The 19,734-nt window shown below is 48.0% G+C and overlaps 1 protein-coding gene across 1 annotated transcript in view; it reads left to right on the top strand.

Moving 5' to 3' along the window:
* The window catches only part of LOC134932346 (transmembrane protein 53-like), a 115,762-nt gene that overhangs the window by 73,614 nt on the left and 22,414 nt on the right, over window positions 1-19,734 (top strand). Inside the window, exon 2 of the mRNA XM_063926691.1 lies at window positions 7,519-8,053. Coding sequence (XP_063782761.1) covers window positions 7,519-8,053 — 535 coding nt within the window. The remainder of the gene's footprint in view (window positions 1-7,518; window positions 8,054-19,734) is intronic.

Here is a 19,734-nt window from a genome sequence, read left to right as displayed (position 1 = left end):
CTTCAGATGCATCAGCGGATAACCCTATATCCAAGGACAAGGGTGTCTCTCCTGTGGTGGTTATAGAGTGCTCATCTTCTAGAGGGCCGCAGATTCGGCATTCAGGATTGGATGCTGGTGACCACGGAGCCCAGCCCGAGAGGCTGGGGAGCAGTCACACAAGGAAAAAATTTCCAGGGAGTGTGATCAAGTCTGGAGACTTTTCTCCACATAAATATACTGGAGCTAAGGGTAAATTTATAATGCTCTAAGCTTAGCAAGACCTCTGCTTCAAGGTCAGCCGGTATTGATCCAGTGGGAAAAACATCACGGCAGTCGCCCACGTAAACAGACAGGGCGACACAAGAAGCAGGAGGGCAATGGCAAAAACTGCAAGGACTTTTCGCTGGGCGGAAAATCATGTGATAGCACTGTCAGCAGTGTTTCATCCCGGGAATGGAAACTGGGAAGCAGACTTCCTCAGCAGGCACGACCTCCACCCGGGAGAGTGGAAACTTCATCGGGAAGTTTTTTCCACATGATTGTAAACCGTTGGGAAATACCAAAGGTGGACATGATGGCGTCCCGTCTGAACAAAAAACGGGACAGGTATTGCGCCAGGTCAAGAGACCCTCAGGCAATAGCTGTGGACGTTATGGTAACACCGTGGGTGTACCAGTCGGTGTATGTGTTCCCTCCTCTGCTTCTCATACCTAAGGTGCTGAGAATTATAAGACGTAGAGGAGTAAGAACTATACTCATGGCTCCGGATTGGCCAAGAAGGACTTGGTACCCGGAACTTCAAGAGATGTTTACAGAGGTCTTATGGCCTCTGCCGCTAAGAAGGGACTTGCTTCAGCAAGTACCATGTCTGTTCCAAGACTTACCGCAGCTGCGTTTGTTGGCATGGCGGTGGAACGCCGGATCCTAAGGGAAAAAGGCATTCCGGAAGAGGTCATTCCTACCCTGGTCAAAGCCAGAAAGGAGGTGACCGCACAACATTATCACCACATGTGGCGAAAATATGTTGCGTGGTGTGAGGCCAGGAAGGCCCCACGAAGAAATTTCAACTCGGTCGATTCCTGCATTTCCTGCAAACAGGAGTGTCTATGGGCCTCAAATTGGGGTCCATTAAGGTTCAAATTTCGGCCCTGTCAATTTTCTTCCAGAAAGAATTGGCTTCAGTTCCTGAAGTCCAGAACTTTGTCAAGGGAGTATTGCATATACAACCCTCTTTTGTGCCTCCAGTGGCACTGTGGGATCTCAACGTAGTTCTGGGATTCTTCAAATCACATTGGTTTAAAACCAGTCAAATCTGTGGATTTGAAGCATCTCACATGAAAAGTGACCATGTTCTTGGCCCTGGCCTGGACCAGGCGAGTGTCAAATTGGTGGGTTTTTTTTTCTCAAAAAAGCCCATATTTGTTTGTCCATTCGGACAGGGCAGAGCTGCGGACTCGTCCCCAGTTCTCTCCCTAAGGTGGTGTCAGTGTTTCACCTGAACCAGCTTATTGTGGTGCCTTGCACCTACTAGGGACTTGGAGGACTCCAAGTTGCTAGATGTTGTCAGGGCCCTGAAAATATAGGTTCCAGGACGGCTGGAGTCAGGAAAACTGACTTGCTGTTATCCTGTATGCACCCAACAAACTGGGTGCTCTTGCTTTTAAGCAGACTATTGCTAGTTGGATGTGTAATACAATTCAGCTTGCACATTCTGTGGCAGGCCTGCCACAGCCAAAATATGTAAATGCCCATTCCACAAGGAAGGTGGGCTCATCTTGGGCGGCTGCCCGAGGGGTCTCGGCTTTACAACTTTGCCGAGCGGTTATTTAGTCAGGGGCAAACACGTTTGTAAAATCCTACAAATTTGATACCCTGGCTAAGGAGGACCTGGAGTTCTCTCATTCGGTGCTGCAGAGTCATCCGCACTCTCCCGCCCGTTTGGGAGCTTTGGTATAATCCCCATGGTCCTTTCAGGAACCCCAGCATCCACTAGGACGATAGAGAAAATAAGAATTTACTTACCGATAATTCTATTTCTCGGAGTCCGTAGTGGATGCTGGGCGCCCATCCCAAGTGCGGATTATCTGCAATACTTGTACATAGTTACAAAAATCGGGTTATTATTGTTGTGAGCCATCTTTTCAGAGGCTCCGCTGTTATCATACTGTTAACTGGGTTTAGATCACAAGTTGTACGGTGTGATTGGTGTGGCTGGTATGAGTCTTACCCGGGATTCAAAATTCCTCCCTTATTGTGTACGCTCGTCCGGGCACAGTACCTAACTGGCTTGGAGGAGGGTCATAGGGGGAGGAGCCAGTGCACACCACCTGATCGGAAAGCTTTACTTTTGTGCCCTGTCTCCTGCGGAGCCGCTATTCCCCATGGTCCTTTCAGGAACCCCAGCATCCACTACGGACTCCGAGAAATAGAATTATCGGTAAGTAAATTCTTATTTTTCGGTACTTTGTGCATACAGAGGACCCATGCTGGGACATAGGACGCATACCGGAATCAGACTATCATTGATTGACAGTCTGATGCTGTGTAGGGAGGGGCGGCGATGAGCTCCGTTGGGAAAAACAGAGGCGTGTCACCACTGTGTAGGAGGTGGAATCTGTCGTAGGATCGAGATTTCCTGTCCCCTGCGATGGGCGGCTTATGTGGCACCATAGGTGTGTGCTTTGATCCGATGCAGCTCGGATCACTAGTGCAGCAGGAGGCATCTGCATGCAATAGGTGTCTCCTGCTGCATTAACTTAAACAGCGCTATCAGCACCTCCAACCGCCCCTGAATGACCCCCACTGAGTAAAAAAAAAAAATCCCCAAGTAAATAGGCTTAAGGCCCCCATACATCAGCCATAAATTGGGGAAATTTGGCACTTTGCAGATGATTGTTCAAATAAATCTGCAATGTATGACGTTCATAGATCACAGATTCAGACCAAAAATCGATTGGGATTGTTAAATCAGGTTGTCCAACATGTTGGATTTCACAGATCAATTGGGGCTGTAGATTGCTAGTGTACGGTAACGATAAGCAGATTTGCCGACCGTTTCTACTAAACTGACAAGCCTTTCAAGATTGTCAGATCTCTAGATCACTGAAAAACATCTGTATGGGCACAGATTTGTTGATTGGGGTATCTTTAAATTTGGTCAAAAATCTCATATTCTAATTGTTTATGTGTGATTGCTGATGTATGGTGGCGGGATCGGTATGGTATCCCTCCACACGGTATTCCTATGGTCAGTATACCAGCATCTGCATCCCGAACGGTGGAATGCTGGCAGGGGGGCGAGTGCAACGAAGCCCCTTGCAGGCTCGCTGAGCTTGCCACGCTGCAGGCTTAGTGGCGAGCTACGCTACAGGTTCTATTCTCCTTCTATGGGTGTCGTGGACACCTATAGAGGGGTAATCGCCTGCCTCGCCGGTATACTGGCGGCGGTATGGTAGCCTAGTCGGGATCCCAGCATCTGTATTGTGACTGCCAGGATCCCGACGAGCCGTATGCTGACCGCATACCATGGGGGCCTATAGACAGTGATAAAATAAAGAACAGCAGAGTGAACCCCTGCAAGGACAGCACCCAGACTCCTTCTCATGCCCCTTATATCCCACCGGACTCCTCTGCATGCCCTTTTATTTTATTTATTACCAGTTATTTTTATAGCGCACACATATTCCGTAGCTTCTTTACAGAAAATATTTTGGCCATTCACAACAGTCCCTGCCCCAGTGGAGCTTGAAACCTATATTTTACCTACCACATGTACACGCACACTAGGTTTAATATTTTTTTGCTGGGAGCCAATTAACCTACCAGTATATTTTTGGATTGTGGGAGGAACCCGGAGCACCTGGACGAAACCCACGCAAGTATGGGAGAATATACAAACTCCACACAGTTAGGGCCATGGTGGGAATTAAACCCATGACCTCAGTGCTGTGAGGCAGTAATGCTAACCATTACAACATCCGTACTGCCAAGCAGACCTGTTTGCTGTCCTTTTGTGCACATGTTCCTTTTATGCCTCTGTAATGTAAAAGTCACAGGTAAACTTTGTTTTAGTATATATTAAACTACAGATGATACTGCAGTATGTAATGTGTAATGCTTTTCTATCTCAAGTCTGTATCAAGGCCCTCATTCCGAGTCGTTCGCTCGGTAATTTTCATCGCATCGCAGTGAAATTCCGCTTAGTACGCATGCGCAATATTCGCACTGCGACTGCGCCAAGTAATTTAACAATGAAGATAGTATTTTTACTCACGGCTTTTTCTTCGCTCCGGCGATCGTAGTGTGATTGACAGGAAATGGGTGTTACTGGGCGGAAACACGGCGTTTTATGGGCGTGTGGATAAAAACGCTACCGTTTCCGGAAAAAACGCAGGAGTGGCCGGAGAAACGGGGGAGTGTCTGTGCGAACGCTGGGTGCGTTTGTGACGTCAAACCAGGAACGACAAGCACTGAACTGATCGCAGATGCCGAGTAAGTCTGAAGCTACTCTGAAACTGCTAAGTAGTTTGTAATCGCAATATTGCGAATACATCGGTCGCAATTTTAAGAAGCTAAGATTCACTCCCAGTAGGCGGCGGCTTAGCGTGTGTAACTCTGCTAAAATCGCCTTGCGAGCGATCAACTCGGAATGAGGGCCCAAGCCAGCTGCCAGCATATATGTAAAGATGAGCTGCTGTGCTGGGAATAAGCGACTTCTGGGGCAGTCACAGTGTGTGTGATGAGCTTTCAGCTGTGTGCAGCTCAGAGGAGTTACTGGGTCTGCGTTTTTTACCACTACTCAGTTATAATCTGCCATTAATTAATTATGGTATTAACTTACGTCATTAGGTGTTATGACTCTATTACACAATGTATTTGCAATCTCATGTTTACCACCTAATGGCTTACATAAGATCTGTAGAAGACTTGGCAGAGTCCGATAAAGGGGAGGATGGCAGCAGCGGATTATTAAATTACAGCTGTAGAGCTCTAAGCAAGAGGGGAGGGAGAGGGAGGGTGGTGTTCCTACAAGCACCATGGGAGATAAGAGGGGGTGAAGCTGCTGCAGTCCTCAGGCTCAGACCCAGGGTGAGCACTCCTTTGTCTTTAAGATGAGTGATAATGGAAACTGTATTGTGTGCTCTAGTCTGTATTACAGGTGCATGTAATGTAGGGGTTAATTTAAACATTAAAAATCGCAACAGATTCCCCCAGCACACTGCAATGGACCACACTCAGACTTGCATCTTACGCAGTAAAAAATGCAGCGGTGTCAGTTACATACATTTGCAGATAATTGGTAAGCTGCGGCAAGGTGTCTTTGCTCTGGTGGTCCTACACTACACAATAGCACCTACTATGAGTCATTTAATTATGTATTTCTTTTTATGTATATATAAAACACATGATTATGTGGGGGTGATTCAATTGTTTTACCCCGCGGCTGCTACTTGATTGCGCCCGAGGAAGCAATTTAATTTTTGCTCCGCTTGGGTGCGAATAGCTGTGGGGGGGGGATAGGGACACTTCAGCTCACTGCCTCCTGCGGTGGCGAACTGAAATGAGTGAAAAGTAACTTTTTTCTCCGGCAGGGTCCACAAGATAACAATGGGATATGATGGAGCGACAGCGGATTGGCACCAAACGATCACAAGCTTTCAGTCACAGGCATCTGGATCGACTGTCTTTGACGATGTGGCTGTTGAAATATCTATCCTGATGTCAAGAGGTTTCTCACAACAGGCAAATTCAAACTATGCTCAGAGCAAGGAAACCCTCCTCAGCTCGCATTTATCACCGAATATGGCAAACCTATATTCATTGGTGCAGTGAAAGAAGTATGGACCCAAAATCTTTTAGAGTATCCAGAATCTTAGATTTCCTTCAGGCAGGAATGGATAAGGGTTTGAAGGTGGCCTCCTTGAGAGTACAAGTATCAGCGTTGACTGTATGGTTCCAAAAGAAAATTGCCAATTTACAGGATGTGCATACTTTTTTCCAGGGAATGCTGCGCATTCAACCGCCTTTTGTTCCTCCTGCAGTCCCTTGGTATTTAAGTCTGGTTCTCAAAGCTCTTCAAGTTGCTCTGTTTGAACCACTTAATAAAGTGAATCTTAAATGGTTGACAGCTAAAGTTCTCTTTCTACTGACTATGGCATCAGCTAGAAGAGTGTCAGATTTAGGAGCGCTGTCCTCTAAATCTCCTTTTTCTGATTTTTTTTTTCTTTTTTTTATCCAGATAAAGCAGTTCTCAGAACTAGCTCTGGTTATTTTCCTAAGGTGGTATCTAAGTTTCACCTTAATGAAGAAATTGTAGTCCCGGTTTTTCAGGTATCGGGACTTTCTGCGGGAGAAGCGTCGCTGGACGTAGTCCGTGCATTAAGAATCTACGTGGATCGTACCAGTGCCATCAGAAAGACTGATTCTCTCTTCATTCTCTACGGATTTCACAAGAGGGGATGGCCTGCTACGAAACAGACGCTAGCAAGATGGCTTCGAATGACTATTTCAGAAGCATATTCTCAAGCTGATCTCCCTGTTCCGGCTAATGTCTCTGCTCACTCTACACGTAAGGTAGGTCCTTCATGGGCAGCACAACATGGTGCTTCAGCAGAACAGATATGTAAGGCAGCCACATGGTCTTCCATTAACACATTCATTAGACATTATGCTTTGGATACTTTTGCCTCTCATGACGCTGAATTCGGGCGTAAGGTTCTCCTGTCCAATCAGGAGCGTCCCCACCACTAAAAATTGCTTTGGGAAATCCCATTGTTATCCTGTGGATAACCTGTGGACCCTGCCGGAGAAATATACATTATGGTAAGAACATACCGTTGATAACGGTATTTCTCCTATGTCCACAAATTCCACAGGGATCCCACCCTGACGTACCTGATTTGAGGATCTTTATACTCACTAAACTCTTCCCTCTTGCATGGAAGGGTGTGCATGTGTGTTCTTCTCGTCTGAATAGGGTTCTACATAATGCTCCTGCCTAAATGCTTTGGAATCCAACTGATTTGCCTGAGCCAGTGGTCGGGGATATATGGACAGGCCCGTTGCATCCTGGGAGTACTGAAAGCTTGTGAACGTTTGGTGCCAATCCGCTGTCGCTCCATCATAGCCCATTGTTATCCTGTGGACATAGTAGAAATACCGTTATCAACGGTAAGTTCTTACCATACAGTATATTTCTTGCTGCAGGTAGTATCTTAGTGTGGTTTAGCTTAATTGTGCAACTAAAACTGTGCTTTTGGGCATGTCAGAAGTAATGTGCTCCTGATTGGCACCCTTTACTTTGGCCACCCAAAAAAAAATCAATTGAATCCCCCCCTCTGAATGTGTGATCTGCTACTTCCTAATTGCATCCACAAGACTCCTTTCCTGTCCATAGTCTTGCTATTCCTCTCTGTGGAAAGAAAAATATGTTGTTTACCATAGACCTTAATTTATATTGTAGCTTGTCAACACTTGTGTGATAATAGTAACTTTTATATGCAAATTGTTGTAAATGCTCTTCTCCGATTACTGCAGGGTCATTATCTCCATTATCAGACCAGTACCATACCTCGTGCTTTTGCTATGAATACAACTTCTGGAACTCTCTGTGAAGATCAAACCCAGACTACCTCAATGCTGCCTCCAAATGTGAAGAGATACTCCAACTTTGTATCGCTGTACATCAATCCCTCGCACTCTGTAAGCTGTCTGTCCTCCCGTCCACTTTTACTCTTCCTTCCCTGGCTAGGCTCAAAGTCTCGATCCCATGAAAAGTATATTCAGCTGTACTTTAAATTGGGGTTTGATGTGCTAGTGGCAGAGAGCTCATTGTTACACTTTCTGTGGCCCAAAACAGGGCTGGAGTATGCAGGACAGTTGGTAGATCTACTGATTGGAGAAAAGGATCTTTGCTCTCGCAGACTTTATCTCCATGCAATATCCATTGGAGGCTATTTGTTTGCACAGATGTTGGTGTGTTCATCCAAGGAACAGCGGACTATGCTGGAGAGGATATATGGCCAGGTATTCGACAGCCTTGTGATCGGCAGTATGGAAAAGATGGCGACAGGTGAATAAGTGACTTGCATTTCATGTTGTGTGTAATAATCTACCATGTCGAAAATAAATGATTAGTTATAGTACATGTATAGCGGATAATCTCTGCTGCAGTGCCTTTAGTGTAACAGCATTTATTTACATATTGTATAACATAACCCGCTATGCCCCCAAAAATAGGATTTTAATTACCTACCGGTAAATCCTTTTCTCGTAGTCCGTAGAGGATGCTGGGGTTCCATTTAGTACCATGGGGTATAGACGGGTCTCTTGGGAGCCATGAGCACTTTAAGAGTTTAAAAGTGTGGGCTGGCACCTTCCTCTATGCCCCTCCTACCAGACTCAGTCTAGAAACTATGCATCAAACATGAACAAACCATGCAACATGAAGAAACCATGTTAACCAGCATGAAACTAACCAGCAGGAACTAGAAGAAACCCTTCTAACCAGCATGAAATAGGAACAGCAACAGCTGAACCAATACTTAACCAAGCAACAATGCAGGAAAACGAAGCACTGGGCGGGCGCCCAGCATCCTCTACGGACTACTAGAAAAAGATTTACCGGTAGGTAATTAAAATCCTAGTTTCTCTTACGTCCTAGAGGATGCTGGGGTTCCATTTAGTACCATGGGGATGTACCAAAGCTCCCAGTACGGGAGGGAGAGTGCTGAGGCACCTGCAGAATAGATTAACCAAACTTTAGGTCCTCAGAGGCCAAAGTATCGAACTTGTAGAACTTGGCAAACGTGTTCAACCCTGACCAAGTAGCTGCTCGGCAGAGCTGTAAAGCCGAGACACCCCGAGCAGCCGCCCAGGAAGAACCCACTTTATGAGTAGAGTGGGCCTTAACAGATTTTGGACACGGCAAGCCTGCCGTAGAATAAGCATGCTGGATAGAAAACCTGATCCAACGAGAAATTGGGATCATAAAGGACAAACAGAGCGTCCGAATTTATGTGACGAGAAGTTCTCTTCACATATATTTTCAAAGCCCTCACAACATCCAAGGACTTTGAGTAATCGAGGTGTCAGAAGCTACTGGCACCACAATAGGTCGGTTGATATGAAAAACCGACACAACCTTTGGAAGAGATCGCTGACGCATTCTGAGCTCAGCTCTATCCTCATGGAAAATCAAGTAAGGGCTCTTGTGCGACAACGCCTCCTGTGACAGCCTTCAAAGTAAGAAACTTTACATCCACCACCTGCAAAGGTTCAAACCGATGCGATTTCAGGGACTGCAACACCACATTAAGATCTCAAGGTGCTGTAGGAGGCACAAAGGGTGGTTGGATGTGCAGAACTCAATTCAAGAATGTCTGAACCTCAGGGAGGGCAGTGAATGGTTTCTGGAAGAAATGGACAAGGCCGAAATCTGGACTTTTATGGAGCCCAAGCGTAGGTCCACATCCACACCTGCTTGCAGAAAGAGGAGAAAATGTCCTAGATGAAACTTCACTGTAGGAACTTCTTAGATTCACACCAAGACACATACTTTTTACCAAATCCGAAGGTAATATTTTGACGTTACTCCTTTCCTAGCCTGTAGGAATGACCTTTTTTGGAATGCCTTTCCGAGCTAAGGTCTGGCGTTCAACCTCCATGCCGTCAAACGTAGTCACGGTAAGTCTTGATAAGCGTACGGCCCCTTTTGAAGAAGGTCCTCGCGAAGAGGAAGAGGCCTCGGATCCTCCCAAGAGTAATCCCAGAAGATCCGCGTACTAAGCCCTTCTTGGCCAGTCCGGAGCATAGGGGATCCCCTGAACTCTTGTTCTTTTTATTGGTTTGAGAATCCTTGGGATGAATGGAAGTTGGGGGAACACATACACTGACTGGGACACCCACGGAGTTACCAGGGCGTCCACCGCCACTGCCTGTGGGTCTCTTGACCTGGAACAGTACTTCCGAAGCTTCTTGTTGAGGCGAGAGGCCATCATGTCTATCTGAGGTACACGCCATCGGCTTGTTACCTCTGCGAATACCTCCGGATAGAGGCCCCAATCTCATGGATGGAGATCGCGTCTGCTGAGGAAGTCTGCTTCCCAGATGTCCACTCCCGGATGAAGATTGCTGACAGCGCCAGCGCGTGTCTTTCTGCCCAGAGGAGGATTCTCGTTACCTCTGACATTGCAACTCTGCTCTTCGATCCACCTTGCCGGTTTATGTAGGGCACCCCCCTGACGTTGCCCGACTGAACTGGAATGGTTTGATCTTTCAGAAGATGTGCCGCTTGTAGAAGGCCATTTTTATATGTCCCTTAGTTCCAGAATGTTTACTGGAAGGAGAGCTTCCTGACTTGACCACTTTCCTTGGAAGTCCTCTCCTTGGGTGACTGCTCCCCAACCTCTGAGACTTGCATCCGTGGTTAGAAGAATCTAATTCTGAATCCCGAACCTGTGGCCCTCGAGTAGGTGAGAAATTTGCAGCCACCAGAGGAGTGAATTTCTGGCTTTCGGTGACAGGCGTATCCGCTGGTGCATGTGAAGGTGTGATCCTGACCTTTTGTCCAGGAGAGCCAGTTAGAAGAACCGTGCTCAGAATCTTCCGTAGTGTAAAGCCTCGTAGGTGGCTACCATCTTCCCCAGAAGGCGAATGCACTGCTGAACTGATACCCGGGCTGGCTTCAGGACATCCCGGACCATTGATTGGATCACCGATGCTTTCTGTCGGCTCCAGATGTGACTTTGGAAGGTCCAGGATCCACCCAAGATCCTGGAGTAGGCGAGTTGAGAGAGCAATACCTCTCCCTGGAAGATGCTTTTAGCAGCAGATCGTCCAGATATGGATTTATGTTCACTCCCTGTCTGCGGAGGAGTAGCATCATCTCTGCCATGACCTAGGGGAACACCCTTGGTGCTGTGGAGAGGCCAAATGGCAGTGCCTGGAACTGATAGTGACAGTCCAGCAGCTCAAATCTTAGATAAGCCTGGTAAAGGTACGCATCCTTGATATCCAGGGATACTACGAATTCCCCTATCCACCAGACTTGAGATCACTGCTCTGAGACTCCATCTTGAATTTGAATTCCCTCAAGTAGGATTCAGTGTTCTTAGATCTAATATTGGCTTGTCACATTTGGAGCCGACAAGGAGATTGTCTTTTCTGGGATAGATCCTTGACACGGAAGTGCAGAGGGTGTTTCTGCTGGAGGAGGAAGTGTTGGTGATTCAAACAATGGTCCGGGATGTCCTGAAGCCAACCCGGGTATTGGTTCATCAGTGCATTCGCCTTCTGGGGAAGATGGTTGCCTCCTACGAGGCTCTGCAGTACGGAAGGTTTCATGCTCTGTTCTTCCAACTGGATCTCCTAGACAAATAGTCGGGTTCTCACCTACACATGCACCAGAGGATACGTATGTCGCCGAAAGCCATGATTTCACTCCCCTGGTCGCTGCAAATGCCTCACTTTCTGGAGAGCTGCAGGTTCGGGTTCAGGACTTGGTCCTTCTTACCACGGATGCAAGTCTCTGGGGCCGGGGCGCAGTCACTCAGGGGTAAACCTTCTAAGGAAGGTGGTCAAGCCTGGAATCCAGTCTTCAAATAAACATTTTAAAACTAAGAGCCATCTACAACGGTCTTCTCCAAGCAGCTCATCTTTTGCGAGATCGAGCCATTCAAGTGCAGTCGTACAATGTAACGACGGTGGCCAACATAAACCGACAGGGCGTAACGAAGAGCAGAGCTGCAATATCTGAGGTTACAAGAATCATCCTCTGGACAGAAAAGCACGCAGTGGCGCTGTCTGCAATCTTCATTCCGGGAGTAGACAACTGGGAAGCGGACTTCCTCAGCAGACACAATCTCCATCCAGGAGAGTAAGGACTCCATCCGGAGGTGTTCACAGAGGTAACAGTTTTTTGGTGTGTACCTCAAATAGACATGATGGCCTCTCGTCTCAACAAAAAGCTTCGGAAGTATTGTTCCAGGTCGAGGGACCCGCAAGCCGTGGCGGTGGACGCCCTAGTGACTCCGTGGGTGTTCCAGTCGGTGTACGTGTTTCCTCCACTTCCACTCATTCCAAGAGTTGTAAAACTCATAAGAACAAGAGTTCAGGCAAACCTCATTGCTCCAGACTGGCCAAGAAGGGCTTGGTACGTGGATCTTCTGGATCTACTGCTGGAAGAGCCGAGGCCCCTTCCTCTTTGGAAGGACCTGCTGCAACAGGGGCCGTACATTTATCAAGTCTTCCTGTGGCTACGTTTGACGGCATGGAGGTTGAACGCCAGATATTAGCTCGGAAGTGCATTCCGAACAAGGTTATTCCTACCCTGATACAGGCTAGGAAAGGAGTAACGTCTAAACATTACCATCGTATTTGAAAAAAAATTATATCTTGGTGTGAGTCCAAGAAGTTTCCTACAGTGGAGTTTCAACTGGGACGGTTTCTCCTCTTCCTGCAAGCAGGTGTGGATATTGGCCTGAGGTTGGGATCCGTAAAGGTCCAGATTTCGTCCCTATCCATTTTCTTCCAGAAACCATTGTCTTCCCTCCCTGAGGTTCAGACTTTCTTGAAAGGGGTTCTGCACATCCAGCCTCCCTTTGTGCCACCTACGGCATCCTGGGATCTTAACGTGGTGTTACAGTTCCTCCAATCGGATTGGTTCGAACCTCTACCGGAGGTTGAGGTCAAGTTTCTCACGTGGAAGGCTGTCACTTTGTTGGCCTTAGCTTCTGCTAGACATGTGTCTGAGTTGGGAGCCCCTACTTGATCTTCCATGAAGATAGAGCTGAGCTCCGGACACGTCAGCAATTCCTTCCAAAGGTTGTATCGGCATTTCATATCAACCAACCTATTGTGGTGCCAGTGGCTACTGACTCCTTAGATGAAATTAAGTCCTTAGATGTAGTAAGGACTCTGAAGATCTATGGAAGAGGACTGCTCATCACAGAAAATCTGACTCTCTTTTTGCCCTATATGATCCCAAGAAAATTGGGTGTCCTGCTTCTAAGCAGACTATCTCTCGCTGGTTCAGGTTCACTATCCAGCATGCGTATTCTACGGCGGGATTGCCGTGTCCTAAGTCTGTTAAGGTCCACTCTACTCGTAAGGTGGGGTCTTCCTGGGCGGCTGCCCGGGGTGTCTCGGCATTACAACTTTGCAGAGCAGCAACTTGGTCTGGGTCGAACACGTCTGCAAAGTTCTACAAGTTCGATACTTTGGCCTCTGATGATCTGAAGTAAAGTCAATCAGTTTTGCAGGAGCCTCCGCGATCTCCCTCCCGTTCTGGGAGCTTTGGTACATCCCCATGGTACTAATGTGGACCCCAGCATCCTCTAGGACTTAAGAGAAAATAGGATTTTAGTTACCTACCGGTAAATCCTTTTCTCGTAGTCCGTAGAGGATGCTGGGCGCCCACCCAGCTCTTTGTTTTCCTGCAGTTGTTATCTGGTTCAGTACAACTTTTTTGTTTAGTTATGTACTGCATTATTACTTGGTAAGTAATGTTTCAGCTGTTGCTGAAGTTTTTCAAGCTCGTTAGCTTGATGTGCCTTGTATGTGTGAGCTGGTGTGAATCTTGCCACTATCTGTGTATAATCCTTCTCTAGAAGATGTCTGTCTCCTCGGGCACAGTTTCTAAACGGAGTCTGGTAGGAGGCGCATAGAGGGAGGAGCCAGCCCACACTCTCAAACTCTTAAAGTGCCATTGGCTCCTGGTGGACCCGTCTGTACCCCATGGTTACTGTGGACCCCAGCATCCTCTACGGACTATGAGAAAAGGATTTACCGGTAGGTAATTTAAAATCCTATTTCTATACCATATGAAAAGGTTGAAATATATATATATTTTTTCTCTTACGTCCTAGAGGATGCTGGGGACTCCAAAAGGACCATGGGGTATAGACGGGATCCGCAGGAGCTTGGGCACACTTAAAAGACTTAATCTGGTTGTGAACTGGCTCCTCCCTCTATGCCCCTCCTCCAGACCTCAGTTAGACTTTGTGCCCAGGAGTGACTGGATGCACACTAGGGGAGCTCTCCTGAGTTTCTCTAGAAAAGACTTTGTTAGGTTTTTTATTTTCAGGGAGACCTGGCTACAGGCTCCCTGCAGCGCGGGAGTGAGGGGAGAGGAGCAGATATACTTTTTCTTAGTTAAGGGCTCTGCTTCTCGGCTACTGGACACCATTAGCTCCAGAGGGTTCGATCACTTGGTGCGCCTAGCTGCTTGTTCCCGGAGCCGCGCCGTCACCCCCTCACAGAAGCCAGAAGAAAGAAGTCGGGTGAGTATGAGAAGATCAGAAGACTTCAGGACGGCAGAAGACTTCAGTAACGGAAGGTACAGCACAGCGGTAACGCTGTGCTCCATGCTCCCACACACATCACCAACGGTATTTACTGGGTGCAGGGCGCTGGGGGGGGCGCCCTGGGCAGCATGTTACTGGAGTTTTGGGGCTGGCAGAGAGCTTTTCGGCATTTTTCATTTTTAAATTTGGCGGGCCGAAGCGCGCCGGGAAGGGGGCGGAGCTTCGTCCCGCGGCTCACAGGCGCCATCTTCTCCTTCAACACGCGGCTGAAGGGAGACGCTGCCGGGACCTCCACGTTCCTCAGACAAGTAACGGGGAGATGTGCAGAAGGGGGGGGCCGCAGTGTGGTGCTTATTATCATTACAAAGCAGCGCTGGGTACATATATCTTTTCTTGGGATATATGGGCGCTGGGGTGTGAGCTGTCATACTCCCTCTGTGTCCTCTCTCTGGGCTTCATTGTGGGCCTGTCACCTAGCTGGGACGTTCTGTGTGTTGTGTGTCGGTACTACGTGTCGGCATGTCTGAGGCTGAATGTTGTTCACCAGAGGAGGTTATTGGGGGAGCGGATGCGGGGCTAGATTTGGGACTGTCGACGCAGCCGACACCTGATTTACTCGCATTGCTCAATACTATAAATTCGAATGTTGCTTCTTTATCAAAGAGGTTAGATAAGTCTGAGTCACAGACGCAGGTGTGGAAAAAGTCCATGGAAGAGGCTTTGTCTCGGGTTCAGAACCCATCCGGGTCACAAAAGCGTCCATTTACTCAGGTGGTAGATAGTGATACCAACACGGACTTTGATTCCGATGTCGATTTCACTGAGGCTGCTTTACATCCACGGTTAGTTAAGAGTATTCAGTACATGATTGTGGCTATAAAAGATGTTTTACACATTTCTGATGAACCTGCGGTACAGGAAACCAAGGATTTGCTTGTTCAAGGGAAAAAAACCTGGGGTGAAGTTTCCCCCCTCTCATGAAATGAATACTCTTTGTGAAAAGGCTTGGGAGTCGCCGGACAAGAGGTGGCAGATTCCCAAGAGGATTTACATGGCGTATCCTTTCCCCTCTGATGACAGGGAAAAATGGGAGGCATCTCCAAATGTTGACAAAGCTCTATCTCGTTTGTCTAAGAAAGTGGCACTTCCGTCCCCTGACACGGCAGCTCTCAAGGATCCGGCGGATCGCAAGCTGGAGACGTCTTTGAAGTCCATTTTCGCTAATTCGGGTGCATTGCTCAGACCTGCTGTGGCGTCGGTATGGGTGAGTGGTGCTATTGCTAATGGGCTGAGAATTTAGCTAATGATATGGATACCCTTGATAAAGATAATGTCCTTTTTACTCTCTGTTATATCAAGGACGCTGCAGATTACCTGAAGGATGCGGCGAGGGACGTCTGTCTTTTGGGTTCAAGAACCAATGCCATGTCGATATCAGCCAGGAGGGCGTTGTGGATCCATCAATGGAACGCTGATGCCGACTCTAAGAGGGCTATGGAAGCGTTACCCTTCAAAGGTACTGTCTTGTTTGGGGACGGCTTGGCTGACCTTGTCTCGACCGCGACTGCGGGCAAGTCCTCTTTTCTTCCTTATGTTCCCACACAACAGATAAAGGCACCACATCAGCAAATGCAGTCCTTTCGTCACAATAAATACAGGCGTGGAAAAGGTTCGTCCTTCCTCGCTTCAAAAGGTAGAGGAAGGGGAAGGAAACCTCCTGCAGGCTCTGGCGCCCAGGACCAAAAGTCCTCCCCTGCTGCTACCAAGTCCACCGCATGATGCTGGGGCTTCCCTGGGGGAGTCCGGACCGGTGGGGGGCCGTCTACGAATATTCAGTCAGGTCTGGATTCAATCAGACCTGGATCCTTGGGTCCTAGAGATTGTGTCTCAGGGATAAAAACTGGAGTTTCAGGAGATACCCCCTCACCGGTTCTTCATTTCGGCATTACCAGTAGCTTTTCCGGACAGGGAGGTGGTGCTGGCAGCGATTCAAAAATTGTGCCTACAGAGGGTCATTGTTCCCGTTCCCTCGTCCCAGCGGGGGGAGGGGTTCTACTTGAGCCTCTTTGTTGTGCCGAAACCGGACAGTTCGGTCAGACCAATTCTGAATCTAAAATCCCTCAATCCATACTTGAAAGTTTTCAAGTTCAAGATGGAATCCCTTCGAGTGGTAATTGCCAGCCTGGAAGGGGGGGATTTTATGGCGTCAGTCGACATAAAGGATGCCTACTTACATGTCCCTATATATCCTTCGCATCAGGCCTTCCTCAGGTTTGCGATACAGGATTCTCATTACCAATTTCAGACGTCGCCGTTTGGGCTCTCCACGGCTCTGAGGATTTTCACCAAAGTCATGGCGGAAATGATGGTTCTCCTTCGCAAACAAAGGGTTACAATTATCCCGTACTTGGACGATCTCCTGATAAAGGCGAGGTCCAAGGAACGGTTGCTGAGAAGTGTAGATTTGTCACTGTCGGTTCTACGACAGCACGGTTGGGTACTCAATTTGCCAAAATCTCAGTTGATTCCGACCACTCGGCTGCCTTTTCTGGGCATGATTCTGGACACAGATTTACAGAAAGTATATCTTCCAGAAGAAAAGGCTCTGGAACTGCAGGCGATGGTCAGGGAACTTCTGAGGCCGCCGAGTGTGTCAATCCATCACTGTACTCGGGTTCTGGGGAAGATGGTTGCGGCGTACGAAGCCATTCCATTTGGCAGGTTTCATGCCCGGGTGTTTCAGTGGGACTTGCTGAGCAAATGGTCCAGGTCTCACCTGCACATACACCGGAAGACAAGTCTATCTCCCAGAGCCAGAATTTCTCTCCTGTGGTGGCTACAAGATCATCACCTCCTAGGGGGACGCCGGTTCGGTATCCAGGATTGGGTGCTTCTAACAACAGATGCAAGTCTCCGGGGCTGGGGCGCAGTCACCCAAGGAAGAAACTTCCAGGGGAAATGGTCGCTCCAGGAAGCATGTCTCCACATAAATGTTCTCGAGTTAAGAGCCATTTACAACGGCCTGCTGCAAGCAAGAAGCCTTCTTCAGGGTCGACCTGTCCTGGTACAGTCAGACAACATCACAGCGGTGGCGCATATAAACCGTCAAGGCGGAACAAGGAGCAGAGCGGCAATGGCGGAGGCCACAAGAATCCTTCGCTGGGCGGAACAACACGTGAGCGCCCTGTCAGCAGTCTTCCTACCGGGAGTGGACAACTGGGAAGCAGATTTCCTCAGCAGACACGATCTCCATCCGGGAGAGTGGGCTCTTCACCAAGAGGTGTTTGCAGAGGTGACAAAACGTTGGGGAATTCCGCTGATCGACATGATGGCGTCTCGTCTCAACAAGAAGCTCCCGAGGTATTGTTCCAGGTCAAGGGACCCCCAAGCCAGTGCAGTGGACGCCCTGGTGTCTCCGTGGGTTTTCCAGTCGGTGTATGTGTTCCCTCCACTTCCTCTCATTCCAAAGGTACTGGGGATCATTCGACGAGCAAGGGTTCAGGCGATTCTCGTCGTTCCAGATTGGCCAAGAAGGGCCTGGTACCCGGATCTTCAGGAATTACTGGTGGAAGATCCTTGGCCGCTTCCTCTAAGAGAGGACCTGTTGTTGCAGGGTCCATGCGTGTTTCCAGACTTACCGCGGCTACGTTTGACGGCATGGAGGTTGAGCGCCAGATCTTAGCTCGTAAAGGTATTCCTAGGGAGGTCATTCCAACTCTCATTAAGGCTAGGAAGGAGGTTACGGCGAAGCATTATCACCGTATTTGGAGAAAGTATGTTTCCTGGTGTGAGTCTAAAATGGCTCCTGCGGAAGATTTTCACTTGGGTCGCTTTCTCCACTGTTTACAGGCGGGAGTAGATGTAGGCCTGAAATTGGGTTCCATCAAAGTGCAGATTTCGGCTTTGTCTATTTTCTTTCAAAAAGAGTTAGCTGTCCTCCCAGAGGTTCAGACTTTTGTGAAAGGAGTAATGCATATCAACCCTCCGTTTGTGCCTCCTGTAGCTCCATGGGACCTTGATGTAGTCTTACGGTTTCTCATGTCTTCCTGGTTTGAACCTTTGCATAAGGTTGAGTTGAAATTTCTCACTTGGAAGGTAGTTATGCTATTGGCACTGGCGTCTGCCAGGCGGGTGTCAGAGTTGGCGGCCTTATCTCATAAGAGCCCGTACTTGATTTTTCATTCGGATAGGGCGGAATTGAGGACTCGTCAACAATTTCTGCGGAAGGTGGTTTCTTCATTTCACATTAACCAACCTATTGTGGTCCCGGTGGCTACGGAAGCTGTGGCGATTCCAAAATCTCTGGATGTTGTAAGAACGTTGAAGATCTACGTCACTAGGACAGCTGTTGCTAGGAAAACTGAGGCGCTGTTTGACTTGTATGCTTCCAATTGGTCATCCTGCTTCAAAACAGTCTATTGCACGCTGGATTTGTAGTACGATTCAGCAGGCTCATTCTTCGGCCGGACTACCGGTGCCGAAGTCAGTAAAAGCCCATTCTACCAGGAAAGTGGGCTCATCTTGGGCGGCTGCCCGAGGCGTCTCAGCGTTACAGCTTTGCCGAGCAGCTACTTGGTCGGGTTCAAACACTTTTGCTAAGTTCTATAAGTTTGATACCCTGGCCGATGAGGACCTTGCGTTTGCTCAGTCAGTGCTGCAGAGTCGTCCGCACTCTCCCGCCCGTTCTGGAGCTTTGGTATAATCCCCATGGTCCTTTTTGGAGTCCCCAGCATCCTCTAGGACGTAAAAGAAAATAGGATTTTGGTACCTACCGGTAAATCCTTTTCTCCTAGTCCGTAGAGGATGCTGGGCGCCCGTCCCAGTGCGGACTGTTACTTGCAGTGTTTTCTTGCTGGTTAAATTAATTTATACACGGGTTGTGTATTTCTTGTTTCAGCTTGTTGCTGTTATCTGGTTTAAAGTTACTCCGGTTGTACGGTATGTTTGTGGTGTGGGCTGATATGTTTGTAGCCCTTAGTTTAAACAAAAATCTTTTCCCCGAAATGTCCGTCTCTCCTGGGCACAGTTCCTATAACTGAGGTCTGGAGGAGGGGCATAGAGGGAGGAGCCAGTTCACACCCAGATTGTCTTTTAAGTGTGCCCAAGCTCCTGCGGATTCCGTCTATACCCCATGGTCCTTTTGGAGTCCCCAGCATCCTCTACGGACTAGGAGAAAAGGATTTACTGGTAGGTACCAAAATCCTATTTTATATATATATGTATATATGTATATATATATATATATATATATATTTTTTTTTTTTATTTTTTTTTTGTATATATATGTGTATGTATATGTGTGTGTAATATGTACGTACGTACTAGGTGCTTCATCGCGCCCTACGGGTGCTCTTCACACCGTTGGAAGGGGCTGCGCCCCCTTAACCCCTGCAGAGACATGAGGCGGCAGGGAGGGGGCACAGAGACGCAGGGAGGTGACACAGACGCA

Source organism: Pseudophryne corroboree, chromosome 6, assembly GCF_028390025.1.
Source record: "Pseudophryne corroboree isolate aPseCor3 chromosome 6, aPseCor3.hap2, whole genome shotgun sequence".
Taxonomy (NCBI): Eukaryota; Metazoa; Chordata; class Amphibia; order Anura; family Myobatrachidae; genus Pseudophryne; species Pseudophryne corroboree.
Note: the sequence above shows the minus strand (reverse complement) of the source record. Positions and strands in the feature narration are given on the sequence as shown.